At 47.1% G+C, this 23482-nt stretch overlaps 1 protein-coding gene across 3 annotated transcripts in view; it reads left to right on the forward strand.

Annotated features, from left to right (window-relative positions):
• Positions 1–23482, forward strand: part of TSPAN9 (tetraspanin 9) — a 160127-nt gene that overhangs the window by 79034 nt on the left and 57611 nt on the right. For 2 of the 3 annotated variants that reach the window (XM_058189589.1, XM_058189588.1), the window contains exon 1: positions 8049–8928. In XM_058189589.1, the coding sequence (XP_058045572.1) occupies positions 8527–8928 (402 nt within the window). In that variant the 5' untranslated portion in view covers positions 8049–8526. Of the gene's footprint in view, positions 1–8048; positions 8929–23482 lie in introns of those variants that run through there. The other variant, XM_058189590.1, reaches the window with a different exon arrangement.

Genomic DNA, 23482 nt, shown 5'->3' on the forward strand with positions numbered 1-23482 from the left:
CTCCTTGTCTTGCTGCATTTATTTCTTGTCGGCATCTTCTGCTTTTGAACTTTTGCCAAGAAAAGCCTTTGACTGTTTGCCTAATTAGACCAAGGTTGGTGATAAGACTGAAGAATTGTGTTATGAAGAATTTGCTTTGATTTAGCTTGGACGACAACTGAGAAGGAGTTAATTCTCAGCTGTTCTAATAAAGTCTGTTTGTTTTTGAACTGATTGCGTCTGCTACTACCTACTTGGGCCTGGGTTACAACAGTAGGATAGGGCCTGTTCTCTACTTGAATAGGAGATCACCAGAAAATATTGGATTGGAAGGTGGACCTTGGAAAGAAGACAGTGACAAAAACAGATGGGAGTTGTCCATGAAGTTATCAGTTGCTGAACTTAACTTACAAGAGACTTTGCTAAGGGTAGTTTTATCCGGTCAGAAAAGATTTGTTCTTGACAGATTGATTAGCACAACATGGTTTTCAAGGTGTTTTCAGGCTGCCTTGAAATACGAAATGAAGGGCAAAGTTAGTATTTCACTTTGTGTAGGGCTGTGATGCTACTGTATGTGGAAAAGGCCTTGGGGACCAGGGGGAAAGATGTTGCCTAAGGAACAGTCAGATAAAAGAGTGTTGTGGCCCATCAGCGCAGCCAGCGGAGCTGGAGGCAGATTCAGACAGTGAGGAGGTTGGTGTTGTGGTCCGCCAGCAGCCTGCGAAGCTGGCAATAGAGTCAGACAGTGATGAGGCTGAGGAAGAGCATGGGTCAGTCCTGGAGGGTGGGGAAGGCCCGGATGAGGGCTCTGCATCGGAGGAAGAGGTGGGGCCAGGGTCATCAGGGATGATGTGCGGACTCCAGAGCCTCCAGAGGCTGACAGTAGTGAGGCAGAGGAACAGGAGGAGCCTGTTCCTAATGCATGCATGAGAAGAGCTGCCAGAAGGCAAGAGCAGCTCAAGCAAAGAGGATGACTCGGGAGTAGGGCCAAGAGATGATTGACCCCTCCCATAAGGCTTAAAAGATCAGCAACGGCGTTTGGGCTCTTTGCCGGAAAACAACGTTGATAGCTTTGTCTTGTTGCCTTTGTTTCGTATCGGCATCTTCTGAACTTTTGCCAAGAAAGGCCTCTGGCAGTTTGCCTACTTGGACCAAGGTTGGTGATAGGACCGAGGAATTGTATTGGGAGGAATTTGCTTTAATTTAGTTGAACTACACTGAGAAGGAAGTAATTCTCAGCTGTTTTAATAAAGTTTTACACTGACTGAGTTTCCTACTACCTATTTGGGCCTGGGTCACAACATTTGGGGAGGAACAATGGCCAGTCTGGAGTCTGGTGAAGGCTCTGATGAGTGCTCTGCATCAGAGGCAGAGTTGAGGCCAGGGCCATCTGACAGTTATAAGCTACCTTTGGAGTCGGAGATAAGTATGGCAGAAGAACAGCTGGAGCCTGTTCCCAATGTGCGCATGTGCAGAGCTACCAGGAGAAGGGAAGGAACAAAGGCCGACTTGGGAGTAAAGACACAGGTGGATGGTAAATGGCCCCTCCCACAGGGAATAAAGAGGAGCGAAAGGGGAGGGGAGTTTGCAAGAGACAATTAGTTCATTTCATTAGTGTGAAGATCTGTCCGTGATTCTCAGAGACTCCTTGCCAAGTATTTTCTTGTACAGCGTTGCATTTGGAAGATATCGGCCTGGCCGCTCTCCAAGCCTAATGAGGTCTCTGGTTGTAAATTCACCCTGGAAAGACTGTTTGCCCGGACTTTGCTGGATGTGAATGAGAGGAATTCACATTAGCTTAATAAAAAGAGGTTTTTGTCGGGACAAGGAGTCTGCTTGGTTCTTTTGGGAAGCCTAGGTCAGAACAAAGAAGTCCTAACCAGAGACGCATAAAGAAGCTCAGAAAGTAACCTCAAACTATAAAGGAGATGGTGAGAGAATTGTATTTATTATGCCTGTATTGCAGGGGTGAAATCCAGTAGGTTCTGACAGGTTCTGGAGAACCCGTAGCGGAAATTTTTAGCGGAGAACCGGCAAATACCACCTCTGGCTGTGGGGAGGGAATGGAGATTTTGCAGTATCCTTCCCCTGGAGTGGGGTGGAAATGGGGATTTTGCAGTATCCTTTCCCTGGAGTGGGGTGGAAATGGGGATTTTGCCGTATTCCTTCCCCTGGAGTGGGGTGGAAATGGGGATTTTGCAGTATCCTTCCCCTGGAGTGGGGTGGAAATGGGGATTTTGCAGTATCCTTTCCCTGGAGTGGGGTGGAAATGGGGATTTTGCCGTATTCCTTCCCCTGGAGTGGGGTGGAAATGGGGATTTTGCAGTATCCTTCCCCTGGAGTGGGGTGGAAATGGGGATTTTGCAGTATCCTTTCCCTGGAGTGGGGAGGGAATGGAGATTGTGCAATATCTTTCCCCTGGAGTGGGGTGGAAATGGGGATTTTTGCCGTATCCTTCCCCTGGAGTGGGGTGGAAATGGGGATTTTGCCGTATTCCTTCCCCTGGAGTGGGGTGGAAATGGGGATTTTGCAGTATCCTTCCCATGGAGTGGGGTGGTAATGGAGATTTTGCAATATCCTGTCATGCCCACCAAGCCACATAATGCCCACCCACAGAACAGGTAGTAAAAGAATTTGAATTTCCCCACTGCGAAATTGTATGCAAGAGTTAGTTTTATAATATAAGTACTACACCTCACCTTACGACCACAAGTTAACCCCAGACTTCTGCTGCTAACTGAAACACCTTGTTAAGTGAGCGTTGCCCCATTTTACGACTGTTTCTTGCCACCGTCGTTAAGTGTTAAGTGAATCACTGCAGTCGGTAAGTTAGCAACACGGATGTTAAGCGAATCTGGCTTTCCCATGGACTTTGCTTGTCAGAAGGTCACAAAAGGGGACCCCCGGGATCCCCGGGACCCTGCAACCGTCGTAAATCTGAGTCAATGGGCGTCTGAATTTTGATTACGCAGCCATGTGGATGCTGCAAGAGTCATGTGAAAATACGTCACTTTTTTCAGTGACGTCGTATAACTTTGAACGGTCACTAAACGAACTGTTGCAAGTCGAGGACTCCCCTGCAAAGTAGAATTAACTTACCTGGTTTTTGTGTCTTGTCTGGTTTATTTGGCAGGCTGACTGATGTTGAAGCCTGACTAGGTGGCTCAGTGGCTAAGACACTGAGCTTGTCAATCCGAAAGGTTGGCAGTTCGGCGGTTCGAATCCCTAGGACAGGTCTCCTGGGTGAGCAGGGGGTTGGACTAGATGACCTCCAAGGTCCCTTCCAACTCTTCTGTTACTGAATTGCCCCAAATCACCCCCCAAAAAAACCCCCAAAATTCTCCCAGCATTGTTGGGTTAAGGCTATTGATGTAAGTTGCATAGTGCTAAAAACGAGAAGATGCTTACCATAGATAGAAGAACACAAGAGAGGATGCAAGTATGTCAGTCCCCTTGTGGTATCATTGTCGAATTTCCCAGCAGAGTATCTTCAGAAATAGCTACACCCTTCTGGGAAACTTCACAATATCTGAGTTCTTCTACTCGTAAAATCCACCAGGGATGAAGGCAGGATCCGAGTTCCACCTTGTGCATAAATGATCATTGGATATATTTTTTTTTTTTGCAACAACTGGGGATTTCAGGATTGGCTTCCAGGATAGAAAGTTGGTTGTTGTCCTCAACTAGTTTAGAAGTTCCTCAGGCAGAATTCAAGAATTGTCAGATCTTTAGGTATGCTAAAAATAAAAAGACCAGCCGAAGAGGGAGGAGGGCCATTGGAAGTGAGGATGGTGAGAAGATAAACTAAAGGTAAAGGTTCCCCTCGCACGTATATGCTAGTCGTTCCTGACTCTAGGGGGCGGTGCTCATCTCCATTTCAAAGCCGAAGAGCCAGCGCTGTCCGAAGACGTCTCCGTGGTCATGCGGCCGGCATGACTCAACGCCAAAGGCGCACGGAACGCTGTTACCTTCCCACCAAAGGTGGTCCCTATTTTTTCTATTTGCATTTTTTACATGCTTTCGAACTGCTAGGTTGGCAGAAGCTGGGACAAGTAACGGGAGCTCACCCCGTTATGCGGCAACACTAGGGATTCGAACCGCTGAACTGCCGACCTTTCGATCGACAAGCTCGGCGTCTTAGCCACTGAGCCACCACATCCCCATTTCTTCCTTTGGAGGAGATACGGAGCTGTAGTTGGTTACTGTGATGCTCTGGGGAAAAGCAAACAGAAGAACCGAGTTGGAAGGGACTTTGGAACTCTTCTAGAGCAACCCCGTGCCGTTGAAAGTGGCGATGGCGAGAAGCTAGAACTCCATAATTCTTACTTTGTATCTCTCTTTTCCTCCTTTGGAGGAAATACGGAGCCCTAGTTGGTCATTGCTCTACCTGGAGGAAATAAATTAGAGCAACCGAGTTGAACGGCACTTTGGAGGTCTTCTAGACCAACCCCCCTGCTCAAGCAGGAGACCCTATGCTATTTCGGACAAATGGTTGTCCAATCTCTTCTAAAATAAAATCCTCCATTGATGGAACATCCACAATTTTCGAAGGCAAGCCATTGTCTTCATTGTCTCAGGAAATTGCTCCTTATTTCTAGGTTGGATTGCTCCTTGATTAGTCGATTAGACCTGCTGCTTAGGATACCTGAGGATGGAGTTAGAGAATGTGACTAATTTGAACGAATTACTTTTCTAGGGATAGTTATACACCATCCAAGAGTAGTGAAGGAACTAGTGGAGGTGATTACAGAACCACTCTCCAAGTAACCTTGGTGTTGTGGTCCGTCAGCAGTCTACGCAGCTGATAACGGAGTCGGACAGCCATGAGGCTGAGGTGGGGCCAGGGCCATCAGGAAGTGAGGTGCGGACTCCAGAGCCTCCAGAGGCTGACAGTAGTGAGGCAGAGGAACAGAAGGAGCCTGTTCCTAATGCACGCATGAGAAGAGCTGCCAGAAGGCAAGAGCAGTTCCAGCAGAGAGGACAACTCGGGAGTAGAGCCAAGAGATGATTGGCCCCTCCCATAAGGCTTAAAACAGACCAGTACCGGTGTTTCAGCTTTGCCGGAAAACAACGTTGTAGTTGCGTTTTCTGCTTTGTCCTCTGCTTCGTATACGTCTTTGTTTTTGTGACTTCTGGACGTTTGCCAGGAAGGGCCTTTGGCAGTTTGCCTAATTGGACTAAGGTTTGTGAGATAACTGAAGAATTTGTGTTGGAAGGCATTTGTTTTACTTTGAGTTGAGCGACACTGGGAATGAAGTAATTCCCAGCTGTTCGAATAAAGTTTGTTTTTCCACGGACTAAGTTTATTACTACCTTTTTGGGCCTGGGTCACAATACTTGGGAGGCCTAGTGTTAGGGGTAGGGTTGCCAAAATAACTTGTGCCAGACTAATCTTATCTCCTTGTTTGACAGATTTACGAGCTTGGTCAATAAGCAGAATACTGTAAGGTATTTTTATAAAGTGCTTCGGGATATTCTTTTGCATAAAATGGTAAAATGTTGGCCGGATGATACCACTGTATGAATGATGGTTGCTACCACAATCCTGGCTAGACATATGTCAGAAATGCAGAAAGGGAGGGATAGACCACCAAATTCTCTGTTTTTTTCACCAACAGCAGAAGAAGTAGGCACCTCTGCGGGTTTTACTACACTAGTCATAGCTGATTGTAGGAGGCAATGTTTATCTCTGTTTCTTTAGGCCAGGCATCTCCAATCTTGATCACTGTAAGTCTTGTGGACTTCATCTCCCAGAATTCCCTAGCCAGCTATAGGGAATTCTGGGAGTTGAAGTCCACAAGTCTTAAAGTTGCCAAGGTTGGAGATCCGTGGTTTACGCCATTGAACCAGCGTCGTACAAAGACATTTCTGCGGTCGTGTGGCCAGCCTGACATCCCGCCGCAGCTCAAAGCATACGGCAAACACACGGAATGCTTTGCTGTTACCTTCCCACCAAACTGGTACTTATTTATCTATTTATTTAGAGATCTCAGTACCATTGCTGAAATAGCAATAGCACTTAGACTTACATACCGCTTCGTAGTGTTTTACAGCCCACTCTAAGCGGTTTACAGAGTCAGCCTCTTGCCCCCACCCAACAATCTGGGTCCTCATTTTAATGACCTCGGAAGGGCGGAAGGCTGAGTCAACCTTGAGCCGGTCAGGATCGAACTCCTGGCAGACGGCAGAGTCAGCTTGCAATACTACTTTCTAACCACTGCGTCACCACACAGATAGATGATAGATAGCAATAGCATGTAGATTTATATACCGCTTTCCAGTTCTCTCTAAGCGGTTTATAGAGGTCAGCCTCTTGCCCCCAACAATCTGGGTCCTCATTTTAACGACCTCGGAAGGACGGAAGGACGAGTCAACCTTGAGCCTGGTGAGATTCGAACTGCCAAACTGCAGTCAGCCGGCAGTCAGCAGGTTAGGTTATTTTCTGCAACACCCGTAAGAAACTAAGCAAACTGGCAGGATGCTGCAGTGACAGTTTAGGTGACAACATTTGATAGTGTTATTTGTCTGCCTATTTCCAATTGTGTTGTTGCTCAGAAACACTTTCTGCACAGAATAAAATATTTGGAATATTCTGCCGTAGGAAACGATGGGGATTTGCTGGCTTTTTTTTGTTTAAGACAATTTTGTAGGAGATTACAGCCCCTGGCGAAAGCTGCATTTTCCTAGCTACAAAATACCAGCCAAGCTCCTGTTTTGTTTAGTTTTTAAATAACAATGAAAGCGATTGTTACACACTCCTTTTGTATACAGGTAACCTCCCACTTACAACCATTTGTTTGGTGACTGTTCGAAGTTACAACATAACTGAAAAAAGTGACTTACGACCATTTTTTTTACGCTTATAACCATTGCGTTCCCCAGGGTCACGTGATCAAAATCCAGCCGCTTGGCGACTGAATCATATTTACGAGGGTTGCCGTGCCCCGTGTGTGTGTGAGTGTGTGTGACGCGATCCCCTACTGCAATCTTCTGACCAGCAAAGTCAAGGGGGAAGCCAGATTCACTTAACAACCCGTGTTACTAACTTAACAGCTGCAGTGATTCACTTAACAACTCTGGCAAGAAAGATTGGAAAAGCTCACTTAACCTCTGTCTTGCTTAACAACGGATTGTTGTTAATACCGCTAGGCAGGGGTGTGAAATGCTACTAGTTCGCACTGGTTCGGGCGAATCGGTAGTTGCGGCGGCGCATGGTTCGGAGAACTGGTAGCATTTCACCCCTGCCTAGCAGTAGCCCATCTGCCCGGACATTTTGACCCTCTGTGCATGCAGAGGGTCCAAAATCGCATGTGATGCGCAGTTGCGAACCGGTAGGAAGGTAAGTAGGTTTCACCCCTGCCGCTAGGGGGTGACCTCCAAGTCCCCTTTCCCAACTCTTCTTGTCCCTTATTCCCTATTTAAGGGTAACAGAGTTGGGAAGGGGGTCACCGGAGGTCATCTAGCCTAACCCCCCTGCTCACGCCGGAGACCTGGTACTAGGGATTCGAACCATTTCTGATCGACAAGCTCAGCGTCTTAGCCACCGAGCCACCTAGCCTAGGCGGCAGCTTTGCCTCCCACCCGTTTGGGGTGACTTCCCCGCACCTTGCGAGCAACCAGGCCAACCGCCTGGCCTCCCAATTCCTTTGGCAGAGATGAGGAGGAATACGAGATTCCCCCACCCTCCAGATCTAAGTGGGGGGGGTGGAAGTCGGTCAGAGGCACAAGATTCCGGCTTCTGATTCCACATGACGGTAGAGGGATCCCCCTCCTCTCCTTTCATATTCATACATGGCTAAAGAGCCTTCTCCGTCCCCCCCCCCTCGTTCCACTTCTACAGGCAAAAAAACCCAAAAAAAACCCCACCACAGGAGCGCTAATCCTATTAAAGCGCCCCTGTCATTTCTTTCTTTCTTTTTTTTTGAGGAGGGGGGGGCTCATCCCGGGCGCGCGTGGGATGAAAGGCCCCTCGCCATTGGCCACCCCGAGAGCGAAAGGGGGCGGGGCTTGGAAACGAAGGCTATTTAAGAGCGGGCACCTCAGTCAGGGGCACGCAGAGAGCCCGGCGGCTCGGGACGAGCTGGCTGGGCTGGCAAGAGGGGAGAGGGACGTGCGCGCGCGGGGCTGGACCAGACCTTCCCTCATTTTTTTCCCCCCCCTCAGCGCCAGCTGCTTCTTACTTTCCTGCCTCCCTCCCTCCCTCACCTTCCCGGGCCAAGGGATTAAAAGGGGACGGGGAGCAAAGCGTCAAGTCATGTCGGAGCGCCCGTGAGGAAGAAGCCCCCCGCGCCATGCCACCACCACCACCACCACAGCCGCCGCCTCCTCCTCCTCAGGCTCGACCCCGGGCGTGGAAAGCCGAGCCGACGGGGCCGCCCTCCCTGCGCTGAAGAAGCGGGGGCTGCGGAGGAGGAAGAGGAAGGAGGAGGAGGGGGGCTGGCGATGCGGGCCAGGCTGTAAGGGGAGGGGTGGGGGAGCGGTGAGGCCGAAAGCGGCTTGGCCGGGCGATGCCCGTTGTCGCCGCCGCAGCAATTACCCGCACCGAGCATGGAGAAGTCGAGTAGCGAAGACTCCTCCATCCGCCGGAGCCCGTCCCTGGAGAGCAAAGACTCGGACTTCGCCAAAGCCTCGCCGACGGGCAAACGCTTCAGCCGGGGTTTCACGGCCGGCGCTTTTTACGGCACGGCCGGACCTCGCCGGCAAGGCCGACCCGGTGCAGGTGCAGGTGCCGGTGCGCCCGCGGGCTCCGGCTTGCCAAGGGACGAGCCTCGGAACGACGGCCGCAACAACGCCGCCGCCGCCAACAACAGCAGCAGCAGCAGCAAATACCTGGTTTTTTACCTGGATCTATCCTTTGTTTTCCTCCTAGAGTTTAAGAAGTGCAGCATGGCCAGGGGCTGCTTGTGCTGCCTGAAATATATGATGTTCCTTTTCAATTTGATCTTTTGGGTGAGTAAAAAAAAAACCCGGTGGTTTTTTTTTTTTTAATTTTTTGTTTCTCCTCCCACCCCCCCTCTTTTTTTCCTCTACCTGTCTCTTCTGCGGGGATTAAAACAGCCCCCCCCCCGCCTTTTCCACTTTCTCCTGACTTTCCCTGGACAATCCCAGATGGAATTGGATGGGGGATGGGCTGGGGAATGGCACCTTTTGGGGGGGGGATTGTGGCATTTGAGGGAATTGTGGCATTTGGAGGGGTCTTGAGTCGATTTCCTTTTGCTTTCTACCTGTCACTTCTGCAGGGATTAAACACCCCTCCCCACTTCACTTTCTCCTGACTTTTACTGGACAATCCCAGATAGGATGGGATGGGGATGGGGTGGGGGATGGCACCTTTTGGGGAATTGTGGCATTTGGGGGAATTGTGGCATGTCTTGAGTGTATTTCCTTTTTTTTCCCCCTATCTGCCTCTTCTGCAGGGATTAAACACCCTCCCTTCCACTTTCTCCTCACTTTCACTGGACAATCCCAGCCCGGAATGGCTGGAGTGGGAGGGTAGGGATGGGGTGAGGGATGGCACCTTTGGGGGAATTGTGGCATTTGGGGGAATTGTGACATTTGGGGGGGAGGATGTCTTGAGTGTATTTCCTTTTTTTCCTCTACTTGTCTCTTCTGCAGGGATTAATCAATCCCCCCCCTCCACTTTCTCCCGACTTTTACTGGACAATCCCGGTCTGGATTGGATGGAGTGGGGGGGTGGGGGATGAGGGCACCTTTTGGGGAATTGTGGTGTTTGGGGTTTTTTGAGTATATTCCATTTTTTTTCTACCTGCCTCTTCTGCAGGGATTTAAAAAAAACAAAACCCTCCCCACTCTTCTCCCCCCCCCCACTCTCTCCTTCCTTTCCCCTGATTTTCCCTGGATAATCCCAGCAGGGATTTGCTTGGGTGGGTGGGGGATGGGAGGAATGGCACCTTTTGGGGGAATTGGGGCATTTGTGGGAGGGGGGTTCTTGAGTGTATTCCTGTTTTTTTTACCAGTCTCTTCTGCAGGGATTAAATCCCTCCCCTCCCCGTTCCAGTATCTTCCCTCCTTTCTCCTGATTTCCCCCCCCCTTTAGATAATCCCAGCCTGGATTGGCTGGGGTGGGGGATTTGGGGGGAATTGTGGCATTTGGGGTTCTTGAGCTTTTTCCTCTGCTTGCCTGCTTTTGCAGGGATTAAACCCCTCCGCCCCCATTCCTTGCTCCTGAGTTTCCCCGTGACAATCCCAGAATCACAGCCTGGATTTGATAGCGGGGAGGTTGGGTTGGGGATGGGGAATGGCACCTTTTGGGGAGGGATGGCATTTAGGGGTTCTTGAGGACCCCGTTTTTTTCTTCTACCTGTCTCTTCCGCAAGGAGAAACTCCCCCCTCCCCACATGCCCCCAGTCTCTCCCTCTTTTCCCCTGACTGTTCCTTGACAATCCCAGCCTGGATCTGCTTTGGGGAGAAGGCGTAAAAGCACCTTTTGAGAAGGTGGGGAGGCGTTTGGGGTTCTTGAGTACCCCATTTTTTTCCCCTTCTACCTACCTGCCTCTGCAGGGACCCCTGCCTCCCAGTCTCTCCTGACTTTACCTTGACAATCCTAGCCTGGATTTGCTGCGGGGAGGGGGGAGGGACCTTTTGGGGAGGTGTGGCATTTTGGGGGGTTCTTGAGTACCCCGTTTTTCCCCCCCTCTACCTCTCTGCTTCTCCAGGGATAACCCCTCCCCTTCCCAGTCTGTCCCCTTAACTCTCCCTTAATAATCCCAGCCTGGATTTGCTGAAGAGGGTTGGGGGGGGGCTGAAGGCAGATTTCAAACAGGTTTGGGCATTTTGGGGTTCATTGCCATCCTGGCGCTTTGGGGATGTGGGGAGGGGGACGGACGAGGGGCAGGCCTTCTGCCTTTAAGAATAGCGAGACTTTCCCAAGGAGGAATATTTTGCTGGGGTCATCCCTCCCGCTTGGGTATTCTGTCCCAAGTCAAGGTGCGCCCCCCCCAGCTGGGTCTGCTTATGGGGGACCCCTCCCTGAAGAAAAAGCCCCCCCTGCAAGTGACTCTGCAAGGAGGAAAGTGCAGGCTGTTTTTTCTCTCTCTCTCTCTCTCCCTCTCCCAAGAGGCTGTTGCGGCTTTTGTGCTACCCTTCCCCAGCACTGCTTGGGAAACCCTGTAATCTGCTGACCCAAGAGAAGCCAGTTCCAAGCACATGATGGAGAAGCCCCACCAGCCACCAGAACTGGTGGCGATGAACCCACCCACCCCCCGCCCGCAGGTTTCCATGGGGGGTGGGTGGGATAGGCCAATTCCTCCTTTTAAGATTTATCTTCTCGTGGCATATTTGCAGTTTCGAATGCTATCAAAGCCGGGAGCCCTCCTTCCTAATTCCGAAGCCATTATTGCAAAAATAATAAACAAAAGTTTGGGCTGTTTAAAAACACGCACGGGGGGGGGGGTTTCAGCCATAAAAAGGGCACTCTTGCCATCTGCTAAAAGTTTCTTTTCTACCGTTTTATAGTTCCGGTCGAATTAGAATCCGGAGAGATTTTTCTTTCCTTAGCAGCTGGCTCCCCTGCCCAATTGACCTACTTTAGTTTAGTTTCCCCCCCCCACTCAATGGCCAGATGGACTTGAAGGACAGTCTTTGTGAATCAGAGCCTTTAATAGTACACAGGGGAGTTGTTGGGGTGGTGGTGGGGTTGGGTGGTGGTGGCCGAAATCTACTTCCAAGAGAACATTCCCAATAGTGCCTGACTCACTATTCCTTCATTCCCATCCTACCCCACCAAGCATTCCTTTCCAAAGACCGCTTGTAATAGTCTCCCTAGACTTCAGGATGTGTCTATCAAGCTATCTCCGGCCAAAGAATTGTTTGGTGCAATGCTACAGTGCAGTTTTGAAAGAGGGGGGGGGGGAAGCCCATGTGGGCTTGGGAGACACCTTTGGTTTATTTTATTTTTTTAATACACCTCCTGGGTTGCCTTTGCTTGCTCCGCAGTCTTCAGATGGGTGTGATTTTTCCGCCCGAAACACAAATTGAGGGGTGACATTACTTTATGTGACTTGTATGGTGCTTTGGTGTCACACATATACTATATAATCTTTTTGTATGATACCTACATATATTGTTGTGACAAAATAAATAAATAAATAAATAAATAAGCGGCAGACAACCAGCAGTGTAGAATTAAAAACATTGCAAGTATCTATTACGTGTAAAGGTAGCAACGTACGCGGGTAGTCCTTGACTTATGACCACAATTAAGCCCAAGGTTTCCGTTGTTAAGTAAGTGAAACATTTGTGAAGTGACTTTTGCCCCGTTTTACGACTTTTCTTGCCGCCGTCACTAAGTGAATCACTGAGATTGTTGGTAACACAGTTGTTGAGTGCATCTGGCTTCTGTATTGACTTTGCTTATCAAAAGGACACAGCCACCGTCATAAATCCAAACCGGTTGTCAAGCATCCAAATTTTGATCAGAGGCTGCAACCGTCAGATAAGTGGGAAAAATGTTCCCGAGTCCCTTTTTTTCCCCCCAAGCCTGTTGTAACTTTGAATGGCCACTAAATGAAATGTCGTAAGTCGAGGTTCCGTTTAATTTATACAAGCCAATAATGAGGCATAGTCCTTTATTAATCACGGCAAATTGCCTGATCTAAACTCATCAAAAATTCATGATGTCAGCATCTATCTTTTTACTGGCGATTGGCCTCCCAAGGTCTTCCGAAGTAATTAGATGTTGAAAGGCTTTTTATAAAGCCAAAAGAACAGAATAACAGAGTTGGAAGGGACCTTGGGAGGTCTTCTAGTCCAACCCGCTGCTCAAGGAGGAGACCTTATACCATTCCAGACAGGTGGCTGTCCAGTCTCTTCTGAGGGAGGGATCCATTTTTGCCTCTTAAAGTCTAGCCATTCCATGGGACGATAGCCCATAGAGTGAGTACAGGTAGTCCTCGACTTACAACGGTTCACTTAGTGACCGTTCAAATTTACAAGGGCACTGAAAAAAGTGACTCACGACCCTTTTTCGCGGTTACAGCCTTTGTAGCATTCCCACGATCGTGTGATCAAAATTCAGACACTTGGCAGTTGGTCCATACTTACGACCGCTGCTGTGTCCCCGGGGTCATGTGATCCCCTTTTGCGACCTTCTGACAAGCAAAGCCAATGGGGAAGCCAGATTCACTTAATAACCGTGTTAATAGCTTAATCACGTCAGTGATTCACTTAACAACTGTGGTAAGAAATCTCGTAAAATGGGGCAAAACTCACATCGCAAACGTCTCAGTGACTGATATTTTTGGGCTCAGTTGTGGTCTCAAGTCGAGGACTACCTGTACCTAACTCCAAAGCCAAGCCAATGTAGGTTTTTTTTTGTTTTTTTTTTGGCAGCACGGTAAAAATGGTAAGGATAGGCCTGAGCTGTAAGCAAACAGCTGCATTTAAACCAGCTGTAGTTTCTGAGCAGTCTTCAAGGGAAACCCAAGTAGAGTGCATTACAGTAGTCTAAGCGAGAAGGAGTAAGAGCACACTTGACTCTCCTCTGAATGCACTCTTAATTCCAAAAAGTGGAATTAATTAATTAAAATTAGGACAAAAAGGTGGTCTGGTTATGGCATCTGTCCATCTTTCAGCAGAAGCTATGTTCCAGGGAGATCCTAAATTGTGGACTCCCTCCAGTAAGGAGGAAAATTCCATCAAGAGGCAGATGTGACCCCCATCCCAGAAGCAACATTCCTTCAGGCTGAGCCTCTCTCCTCCCCCCATCCACGCATGACAGCTTTCCGACATCAAGACTTCCGTTCCTCTTCCTGTACAAGCCATGATGGATAGGTTGATTGCACCGGATTGATGGATGACCTTCCTTGAAAGTTTCATGTCAATGCAAAACAGGGAAGGACAAGAATATCGAGGTCTCGGGTACCCCACAATGAAATATCCCAAAGCTTCACTCATCCCCATCCCCATAATCAATTATTAGGACTCCCTTAGAAAGGAGAAACCCATTTCCAATCCTTGCAATAAATCCAGAAGGACGTGAAATTTTGCTGTGTCAAAGACCTTCAAGAGGCCCATGTCATTGAGGCAGAGGTGGGTTTCAGCAGGTTCTGACCAGTTCTGGAGAACCGGTAGCGGAAATTTTGAGTAGTTCGGAGAACCGGTAGTAAAAATTCTGACTGGCCCTGCCCCCATCTATTCTCTGCCTCCCGAGTCCCAGCTGATTGGGAGGAAATGGGGGTTTTGTAGTAACCTTCCCCTGGATTGGGGAGGGAATGGAGATTTTACGGTATCCTTCCCCTGGAGTTGGTTGGGAATGGAGATTTTACAGTATCCTTCCCCTGACATGCCCACCAAGCCACGCCCACCAAGCATGCCACGCCCACTAAGCCACACCCACAGAACTGATAGTAAAAAAAATTGAAACCCACCACTGGACTAGAAGACCTCGGAGGTCCCTTCCAGTTCTGCTATTCTCTCTCTCTGTTTGTACGTCAGAGGTGGGTTTCAGCAGGTTCTGACCAGTTCTGGAGAACCAGTAGTAAAAAGTCTGACTGGCCCCACCCCCATCTATTCTCTGCCTCCCAAGTCCCAGCTGATCGGGAGGAAATGGGGATTTTGCAATAACCTTCTGCGGGAGTAGGGAGGGAATAGGGATTTTGTAGTATCCTTCCCCTGGAGTGGGAAGGGAATGGAGATTTTACAGTATCCTGCCCCTGCCACGCCCACCAAGCCATGCCACCCCCACAGAACCGGTAGTAAAAAATTTTGAAACCCACCACTGCATTGAGGGTAGCTTCATCCAAACCCCGTTATGAGTCCTTGGAACCAGTATAAATGCAAAAAGGAACAGCTGTGCTCACAACTGTTGGGCCTCAGTGGAAGCTCTACTTTATCTCAGTTTAAAATACTGTCAAGGGTCAAGTAGACTGGAAAGGCATCTAAAGGATTTATGAGGGTGAGGGGTTGTCCGCAGTTCACACATTCACTTTCCAGCCTATTGACTGTTATGTACCAGGTTGCCAAATTTGGCCCATGAACTTGCCTCTTTAATTAAGCAAAACTCATTTTTATGCGGACAATTCTTTTAATTCCCCCCTAATGAACATTACTACAACTATATGTATGCATATATCTATCTGTTGGCCACAATCCACTGATCTCTTGTCAAAAACTCGACATATTTTTCTTAAAATCCACACTATCCAATGTTTTATTTATTGTTATTATTATTTGTCAACCATGTAAGGTAACAGATATAAGTATAAACATGATTATGAATACAGGATAAGGATACGAATAAATGGGGACATTAGGACAGGGACGGTAGGCACATTGGTGCGCTTATGCACCCCCCTTACAGACCTCTTAGGAATGGGGTGAGGTCTGCAGGAGACAGTCTAAGACAGGGGTGTCCAAACTTGGCCCTTTGGAGAGTGGTGGACTTCAACTCCCAGAATTCCCCAGCCAGCATGAGCTATAAATTTAAGCAAGTTGCTAGTTGGAGAATTCTGGGAGTTGAAGTCCACCACTCTTCAAGGGGCCAAGTTTGGACATCCCTGGTCTAAGATTAAAGTTATGGAGGTTTGGGGGAGAAACTACAGAGTCAGGTAGTGCATTCCAGGCACTGACCACTCTGTTGCTGAAGTCGTATTTTCTGCAGTCGAGTTTGGAGCGGTTTACCTTGAGTTTGTATCTATTATTTGCTCATGTATCGTTGTGGTTGAAGCTGAAGTAGTCATTGACGGGTAGGATATTGTGGTAGATAATTTTATGTACTATGCTTAGGTCAGACTGAAGTCAGCGTAGTTCTAAGTTGTCTAAGCCCAAAATTTGGAGTCTGGTGGCATAAGGTATTTTATTGTGAGCAGAGGAGTGGAGGACTCTTCTCGCAAAATACCTCTGGACTCTCTCGATTGTATTTATATCCGATATGCAGTGTGGGTTCCAGACAGATGAGTGGAAGTTTCCTTCAAAAAAGAATGTAGGTTTGTGAAAGTTATACAATTTTTTTAAAAGTGTGATTGGAAGGGGAATGTGCATTTTTAAAGTCTGTTAGGAAAACACATTTTTAAATGATTTTTAATCAAAATTTCATAAACATGAGACGGGATGGAATACTGCCCTGTTAATAGGAACAGTAATGTCAGGCGCAAACAACTGGGTTCACACAGGAAGATGCTTGCGCCTGGGTAAAACTAGTTAAGGTTGAATAGCACATTTTGCCTTCTTGTGTCCATGTAGAGATTCCAGACTAATTCCCTGTTTGACTCCTCCCCCTGGCTCTCCCACACTCTCTCTTTAACAAGTAGGATTGGACTACTAAACTACATTAGATGTGGATTTATCTTGACTCTCTTGTGAATGTATATATTTCAGTCTCACTGAAATAGTTATCCATTAGCTGAGCTAATAGATATCCATTAGCTGAGGAATTCACTTCAGAATCTGTTGCAAAGTAAACAGATGATAGCATTTAAAAAAAAATCAGAAGATAACTATTTTACTGAAAATATTGTGTGTACACATTACAGGAGAATGTACTTTTTAAATATCAAATGCAACATTTTTGGAATGTCAGTTATCAGCAGGGTGGAGACTTAACTATAGCATCCAGCTAGCATGGGAAGCATTCTCTCTTGAGAAGCATTTGAATCGGGCTATAAAAGTCCCAGATTAATGAGCATAATTGCCCTGGTGGGGCTTAAAAATAACACGGAAAAAGTCAACTTGTGTTGTTTTGCAGGATCAACGATAGGCTAACTGGCCCGATCATAAACATGTAGGAGTTGGAAGGGATTTTCAAGGTCATCTGGTCCAAATGTCCAGCTCAGTGCCAAAATCCACTAAATGATTTCCAAGAAGATCCATCCAGCATTTGTTTGAAAATCTCTCCTGAGGGAGGAGAATCTAGAATCGTTAGATCATAGGCAGTTTCAGTGCTTATCAGCTTTTACCATCAGGAAGTAGCTCCTCATACTTAATCCAAATCTTGCCTTTTTTCTTCATTTTTACCTAGTTATAATTATCCTGGTTTTAGCTTCATCAGAAAGGAGGGCCATACCCCCTTGGACTTGATATCCTTCTCATTGTTTGTAGACATAATCTGAATGAAGTAGTTCTATTAGTGCAGTTGGAGTGGGTATTGTCCTTGGGTACTTCTTGTTCTTGTTCAATTAGAGTGTTCTTACATACTCTATGAAGTCAGATTTCCCCAACTTTGCTCTTTAGCACCTAGACTAGAGGTGGTATTCAGCCGGTTCAGACCGGTTTGCCCGAACTGGTAGCGGAAATCATGGGTGGGGCTGCCCTGCCACGCCAGCTCTATGCCATCCTATTTAGGCACGTTTTTGAGGCTGGGCCAGGGGTTAAATGCAACTGGTTCGGACCGGATCACCCGATCCAGTAGCAATGGTGGCGGGTGGTTTGGAGAACCGGTAACAAAAATTCCTGCCCCCCCCTCCCGCCAAGTGTTCCCGCCAAGCTGAGCCGCGTGATCATCAGAGGTTTTTTTTTTTACTTTTAAAAGCATTTTTTTTCGGCCGAAAGCAGCTCAGCTGAGATCGTCAGAACACTTTAAAAGCATTTTTTTCAGCCGAAGAGGTTGTAAAAAAACAAAGCTTTCAAAAGGCTCCTCTGGCAATCCCAGCTGAGCTGCCTGATCGCCGGAACCTTTTAAAAGCATTGTTTTGACAACCTCTTGGGCCGAAGAGGTTGTAGAAAAAATGCTTTTAAAAGTAAAAAAAAAAAAAGTTGGCCACGCCCACCCAGTCACAATACCCCCACTCCCACCTCACCAAGCCACGCCCACAGAACAAATTTTACATTTCACCCCTGGGCTGGGCACATGCGCAGAAGGGAGGCGCATCCCCAAACGGGGTTAAGTGAGCATGCGTGCGCATGGTGAACCGGTAGTAACATAATGTGAAACCCACCGCTGACCTAGGCATAAGACATCCTGACAATGTTGACTCAGTGTTCAGCCTATTCCAAATAATTGAATGCAGATGTTTTATTTTTTTTAAAAATTAACCAACGCCCTTTGTTTGTTAACTTTTATTTATGGAAGTCTGAGATACATGACTTGACTTCTCTTAACTTTTCCCATCCGAGTTGTCTTGATCGCCATTGGAATGTGTTTCTTTTCCTCAGGGTTTTTTTTTTTAATCCAACTTATAAAACCTGAGCTCTTCAGTCCATGACCAAGTCCTCTCCTTTCAGTCAGGACATCCTTCTTTCTTCTTCAAAAACTTGAAATTGTCAGAAGAGGAGCCAGTGGGATCTGTCAAATTTCCCACTGGTAAGTGAGCTAGATTTCCAGCAATCTTGGGATAGTTGATAGTCTCACTTGCCTTTTCGACAACTTGGTGTGTGGCTTTCCAAAGGCACGGTCCATATCCTCTGATCTGGCAGCTGGCCTGTAATAAATCCTGCAGTTGTTTTTTTTTTTTCCCTTGGCTTGCCACTTTTTTAAACAAAATAATCTTAAATCAACTCATTATCATTCAAAAGGATTGAAAACGAAGACTTTTATTATTTTATTTTATTATCTACATATTTGAATAATTAGTTTCAAGTGTTTAGGAAAGAAATCTTTACAAAACCTTGAAAAGTTAAGCAGAGTTGAACTTCAACCGTTCAGACTACTGTACCAAAGCTGCAGAAACACAGATTAACACTAGGTGGCAGCAACGAAAAACAAAATTCTCAACTCTTTGCTGACACCTGGTGGTTTTATGGGTTTTTTTTTTGTGAAGCTCAGCTAGAATCACACTTAAGATTTTTTGGGGATGAGAGACTACAGGAAATCCAAAGTAGCAGACTAGATTGGAAACTCATAAAAAAACAACAACCAAAAAACAACAACAAACCACCACCACCATCTCAGAAGTCAGCAGTGGCAAACGATTTCCCTAATTCTGCCAGGAGAACATCTAAAACAGCGGTTCTCAACCTGTGGGTCGGGACCCCGTTGGGGGTCGAATGACGATTTGCCAGGGGTCGCCTTAGACCATCGGAAATATGAGAAGTATACTTGCAAATCAAAGAATCACGCTCCAATGGTTGACTCCACAAGCCAGCTGCAGGCTCTTCAAATCGCTAGCCGAATTCGGCTTCAGGCGCGATGAAATAAAAAAGAGAGAAATCTTTGCTCTGATGTCTCCCTCTCAAGCCAGCTGCAATCACTCCCAGTCACTAGCCTAATCCGGCTTCAGGCGCGATAAACTTAATAGGGGAGGAGTCTCCGCTTTAATGCCTCCGTCCTCAAAGCAATCGCAAGCAGTTCAGATCGCTAGCCAATACGGCTTCAGGCGCGATAAATTCAAAACGAAAATAATTTTACGGTTGGGGTCGCCACATCGTGGGGAATTGTATTAAAGGGGTCGCAGCACTATAAAGGTTGAGAACCACTGATCTAAAAAGTCACCCAGCATTGAGCTTATTCGTGAGAAATATTACCTGCTCTAATTTTAAGGAGCCAATTAAATAGTTTGATGCTGCCAGAGGTTTGTTTAGTTGTAAAACTACAGCTGAGTAAGTAGTTTTCAACTTGGTAATTGTGCAGGGCTGTAAACCACCAATTTTCTCTGTCGAAGAAGCAACCTGAGCATGTTTTACATGAAAAAAGGCAGCCTTTTATTTCATGTATGAGCAGAGAAAACTCTGTCGGAGAACCATCTCCGAATTGTCATAAGTTCTGAAGATGCTTTTGATCAGCCCATAGAATTTAAGAACTAAGCAAAGCTACACTGCAATTTTTTTTTGCCACATTTGGGGATCAATGTTAATAGCCAAATGTACTGCCTCAAAACATGACTGGCTTAAAAGTAACTCCTCAAGTTATGACCACAATTGAGCCCCAAATTAATGTTGCTAAGTGAAACCTTTGTTAGGCGAGCTTTTTGACCCGTTTTACGACCTTTCTCGCCACAGTGGTTAAGTGAATCGCTGCAGTTGTTAAATTAGTAACGCGGTCATTAAGTGAATCTGGCTTCCCCCTTGACTTTGCTTGTCAGAAGGTCGCAAAACGGGATCACATGACACACACCCCTCCCGGGACACTACCACCGCCATTGCCAGTTGCCAAGCATCTGAATTTTGTTCACCTAACCACGAGGAGTGCTGCAACGGTCGTAAGTGTGAAAAACGGTCATAAGTCACTTTTTTCAGTGCACTTGTAACTTTGGCCACTGAATGAACTGAGTCACTAAGTCGATGACTGCCTGTCGTTTATATATATATATATATATATTAGATCTATCTAACAAGCCTTCCAGAGTTGCTTGGTAGAGAGATGGGGGGGGGGAACATACAGATTTAATAAATAAAAACAAATAAGCTTGTTTGTTACTTTTAGCAATTGTAGATTATAGAGTACTTATTGATTGTCGGCCGGTCCAGTGTAGAATTGTCAAAGTAGAATAAAAGTAGAGCTGGAAGGGACCTTGGAGGTCTTCTAGTCCAACCCCTTGCTCAAGCAGGAGACCCTAGAAAATTTGAGACAAGTGGCTGTCCACTTGTTTCTTCAAAACATCCAGTGATGAAGCACGAACAACTTCTGAAGGCAAGCCCTTCCACTGGTTAATTATCCTCACTGTTAGGCAGTTTCTCCTTTTTTTTTTTTAATTTGAATTTATATCCCGCCCTTCTCTGAAGACTCAGGGCGGCTTACACTGTGTTAAGCAATAGTCTTCATCCATTTGTATATTATATACAAAGTCAACTTTTATTGCCCCCAACAATCTGGGTCCTCATTTTACCTACCTTATAAAGCAGTGGTTCTCAACCTTTATAGTGCTGCGACCCCTTTAATACAATTCCCCACGACGTGGCGACCCCAACCGTAAAATTATTTTCGTTTTGAATTTATCGCGCCTGAAGCCGTTATTGGCTAGCGATCTGAACTGCTTGCAATTGCCTTGAGGACAGAGGCATTAAAGCGGAGACTCCTCCCCTATTAAGTTTATGGCGCCTGAAGACAGATTAGGCTAGCGATTGGGAGTGATTGCAGCTGGCTTGAGAGGGAGACATCAGAGCAAAGATTTCTCTCTTTTTTAATTCATTACGCCTGAAGCCGAATTCGGCTAGCGATTTGAAGAGCCTGCAGCTGGCTTGTGGAGTCAACCATTGGAGCGCGATTCTTCGACTCGCAAGTATACTTCCCATATTTCCGATGGTCTTAGGCGACCCCTAGCAAATCGTCATTCGACCCCCAACGGGTCCCGACCCACAGGTTGAGAACCGCTGTTATAAAGGATGGAAGGCTGAGTCAACCTTGGGCCTGGTGGGACTTGAACCTGCAGTAATTGCAAGCAGCTGCTGTTAATAACAGACTGCATTAGTCTGTAGAGCCACCAGAGGCCCTGGATGCTTCTCTCCTTGATTAGTTCCCATCCATTGTTTAATAGACCTAACAAGGCTCCAGACGGGAGACTGACACAAAGAGATGAGCAACGTCTAGCCCACGGAGAGTGAGACAGTATCCCAAATGTGTAGGGTTGGGTTTCACATATTGTTGCCACCGGTTCGCCGCGCATTCACCAGGACGTAATGCCGTCCTCACTGCATGCACACCTTCCACGCATGCGCCTGGCCTTGAAAATGTGTCTAAATAGGATGGCATTATGTCCGGGCGGGTGGATGGGCCCGTCCCCACCCGCAGTTGCCGCTATCGGTTCCGCCGAACCGGTACAAACCGGCTGAATGCCACCTCTCTGCAGACGTGTCCTTCTCGGAAGCAAGGAAAAAATTAGGCCCGACGTTTCAGCCTGAGAGTAAGTCGGGTTGTGTGACTTCCCGAGCCGACTGCCAGCACTCCGCCAAGCAAATTAGTTTTGCTTTCAGATGACCTTTTACTCTCAATGAGTTCTTTTTCTGGGCTGATTTAGGAGGTCACTTGTAGATAATACCGACCCTGTTCTACTTTGCTTTCTGGAAGTGTGATAGGTCCGAATCCCTGGCCCATTCTACCACATCCAGTACAAAACGGCAAAGAGATTAATGCGATCCTGATCTGCCCTCCACATCTGCTAACTTAGGAGCTAAAGATAGTTCCGTTGGATTCAGATCCACTTCAGAAGGCAAGTCCTCCAAGGAGAACTATGGATTCGGTCCTGTTTTTTCCTGGGAGGCTCACATGTTAACACTGGCTGGGCAGTACTACTGTGTTTTCCTGAAAATAAGAATGGGTCTTATATTAATTTTTGCTGCAAAAGATGCATTAGGGCAGGGGTCTCCAACCTTGGTCCCTTTAAGACTTGTGGACTTCAACTCCCAGAGTTCCTCAGCCAGCTTTGCTTCTTGTCCTGCCCTCAGGTACTTTGGAGCAGGGGTCTCCAACCTTGGTCCCTTTAAAACTTGTTGACTTCAACTCCCAGAGCTTTGCTGGCTGAGACTCTGGGAGTTGAAGTCCACAAGTCTTAAAGGGACCAAGGTTGGAGACCCCTGCATTGGGGCTTATTTTGTGGTTAGGTCCTATTTGGGGGGAAATACGGTACTAAATTCATCCATCTGGCTGACAATCTTAACTGGGGCTTATTTTGGGGGTTAGGGCTTATATTACGAGCATCCTGAAAAATCATGCTAGGACTTATTTTCTGGTTGGGTCTTATTTTCGGGGAAACATGGTAGTGAGTGTGGAATTAGGAGCCACCCAACCAGAAGTGGGTTTCAGCAGGTTCTGACCAGTTCTGGAGAACCGGTAGTGGAAATTTTGAGTAGTTTGGAGAACCGGTAAATACCACCTCTGACTGGCCCCGCCCCCATCTATTCTCTGCCTCCGAGTCCCAGCTGATCGGGAGGAAATGTGGATTTTGCAGTATCCTTACCCGGGAGTAGGAAGAGAGTGGGGAGATTTTACAGTATCCTGCCACGCCCGCCAAGTCATGCCATGCCCACCAGCCACGCCCACAGAACCGGTAGTAAAAATTTTGAAACTCACCACTGCACCCAACCCCTTCTTTGGGATTAAGGTGTGAAAAGGCAGTGATGTAACACAGAATAACAAAGAGTTGGAAGGGACCTTGGACGTCTTCTAATCCAACCCCCCTGCTCAAGCAGGAGACCCTATGCAATTTCAGACAGATGGCTATCCAATCTCTTCTTAAATGCCTCCAGTGGTGGAGCATCCCACAACTTCAAAAGGTAAGCCATTAGGAGTTATCTTAGTTCTAAGTTGCTTCTCTCCTTGATTAGTTTCCACCCATTGCTTCTTGTTCTACCCTCAGGTGCTTTGGAGAATAGCTTGACTCCCTCTTCTTTGGGGCAGCCCCTGAGATCTTGGAAGACTGCTATCAGGTCTCCCCTAGTCCTTTTTTTCATTAAACTAGACATACCCAATTCCAGCAAGTATTTTAGCCTCCAATCCCGTAATCATCTTTGTTGTTCATCTCTGCACACTTTCCAGAGTCTCTACATCTTTTTTTTTTAAATGTGGGACCAAAAATCTGTGCAGTATTCCAAGCGTGGGCTTACTTCCTGACCTCCAAACCTTTCGCCACGAGCTTAAGACACATCTATTTATCTGCGCAGGACTGGACTAGTTTTT

Source organism: Ahaetulla prasina, chromosome 7, assembly GCF_028640845.1.
Source record: "Ahaetulla prasina isolate Xishuangbanna chromosome 7, ASM2864084v1, whole genome shotgun sequence".
NCBI lineage: Eukaryota > Metazoa > Chordata > Lepidosauria > Squamata > Colubridae > Ahaetulla > Ahaetulla prasina.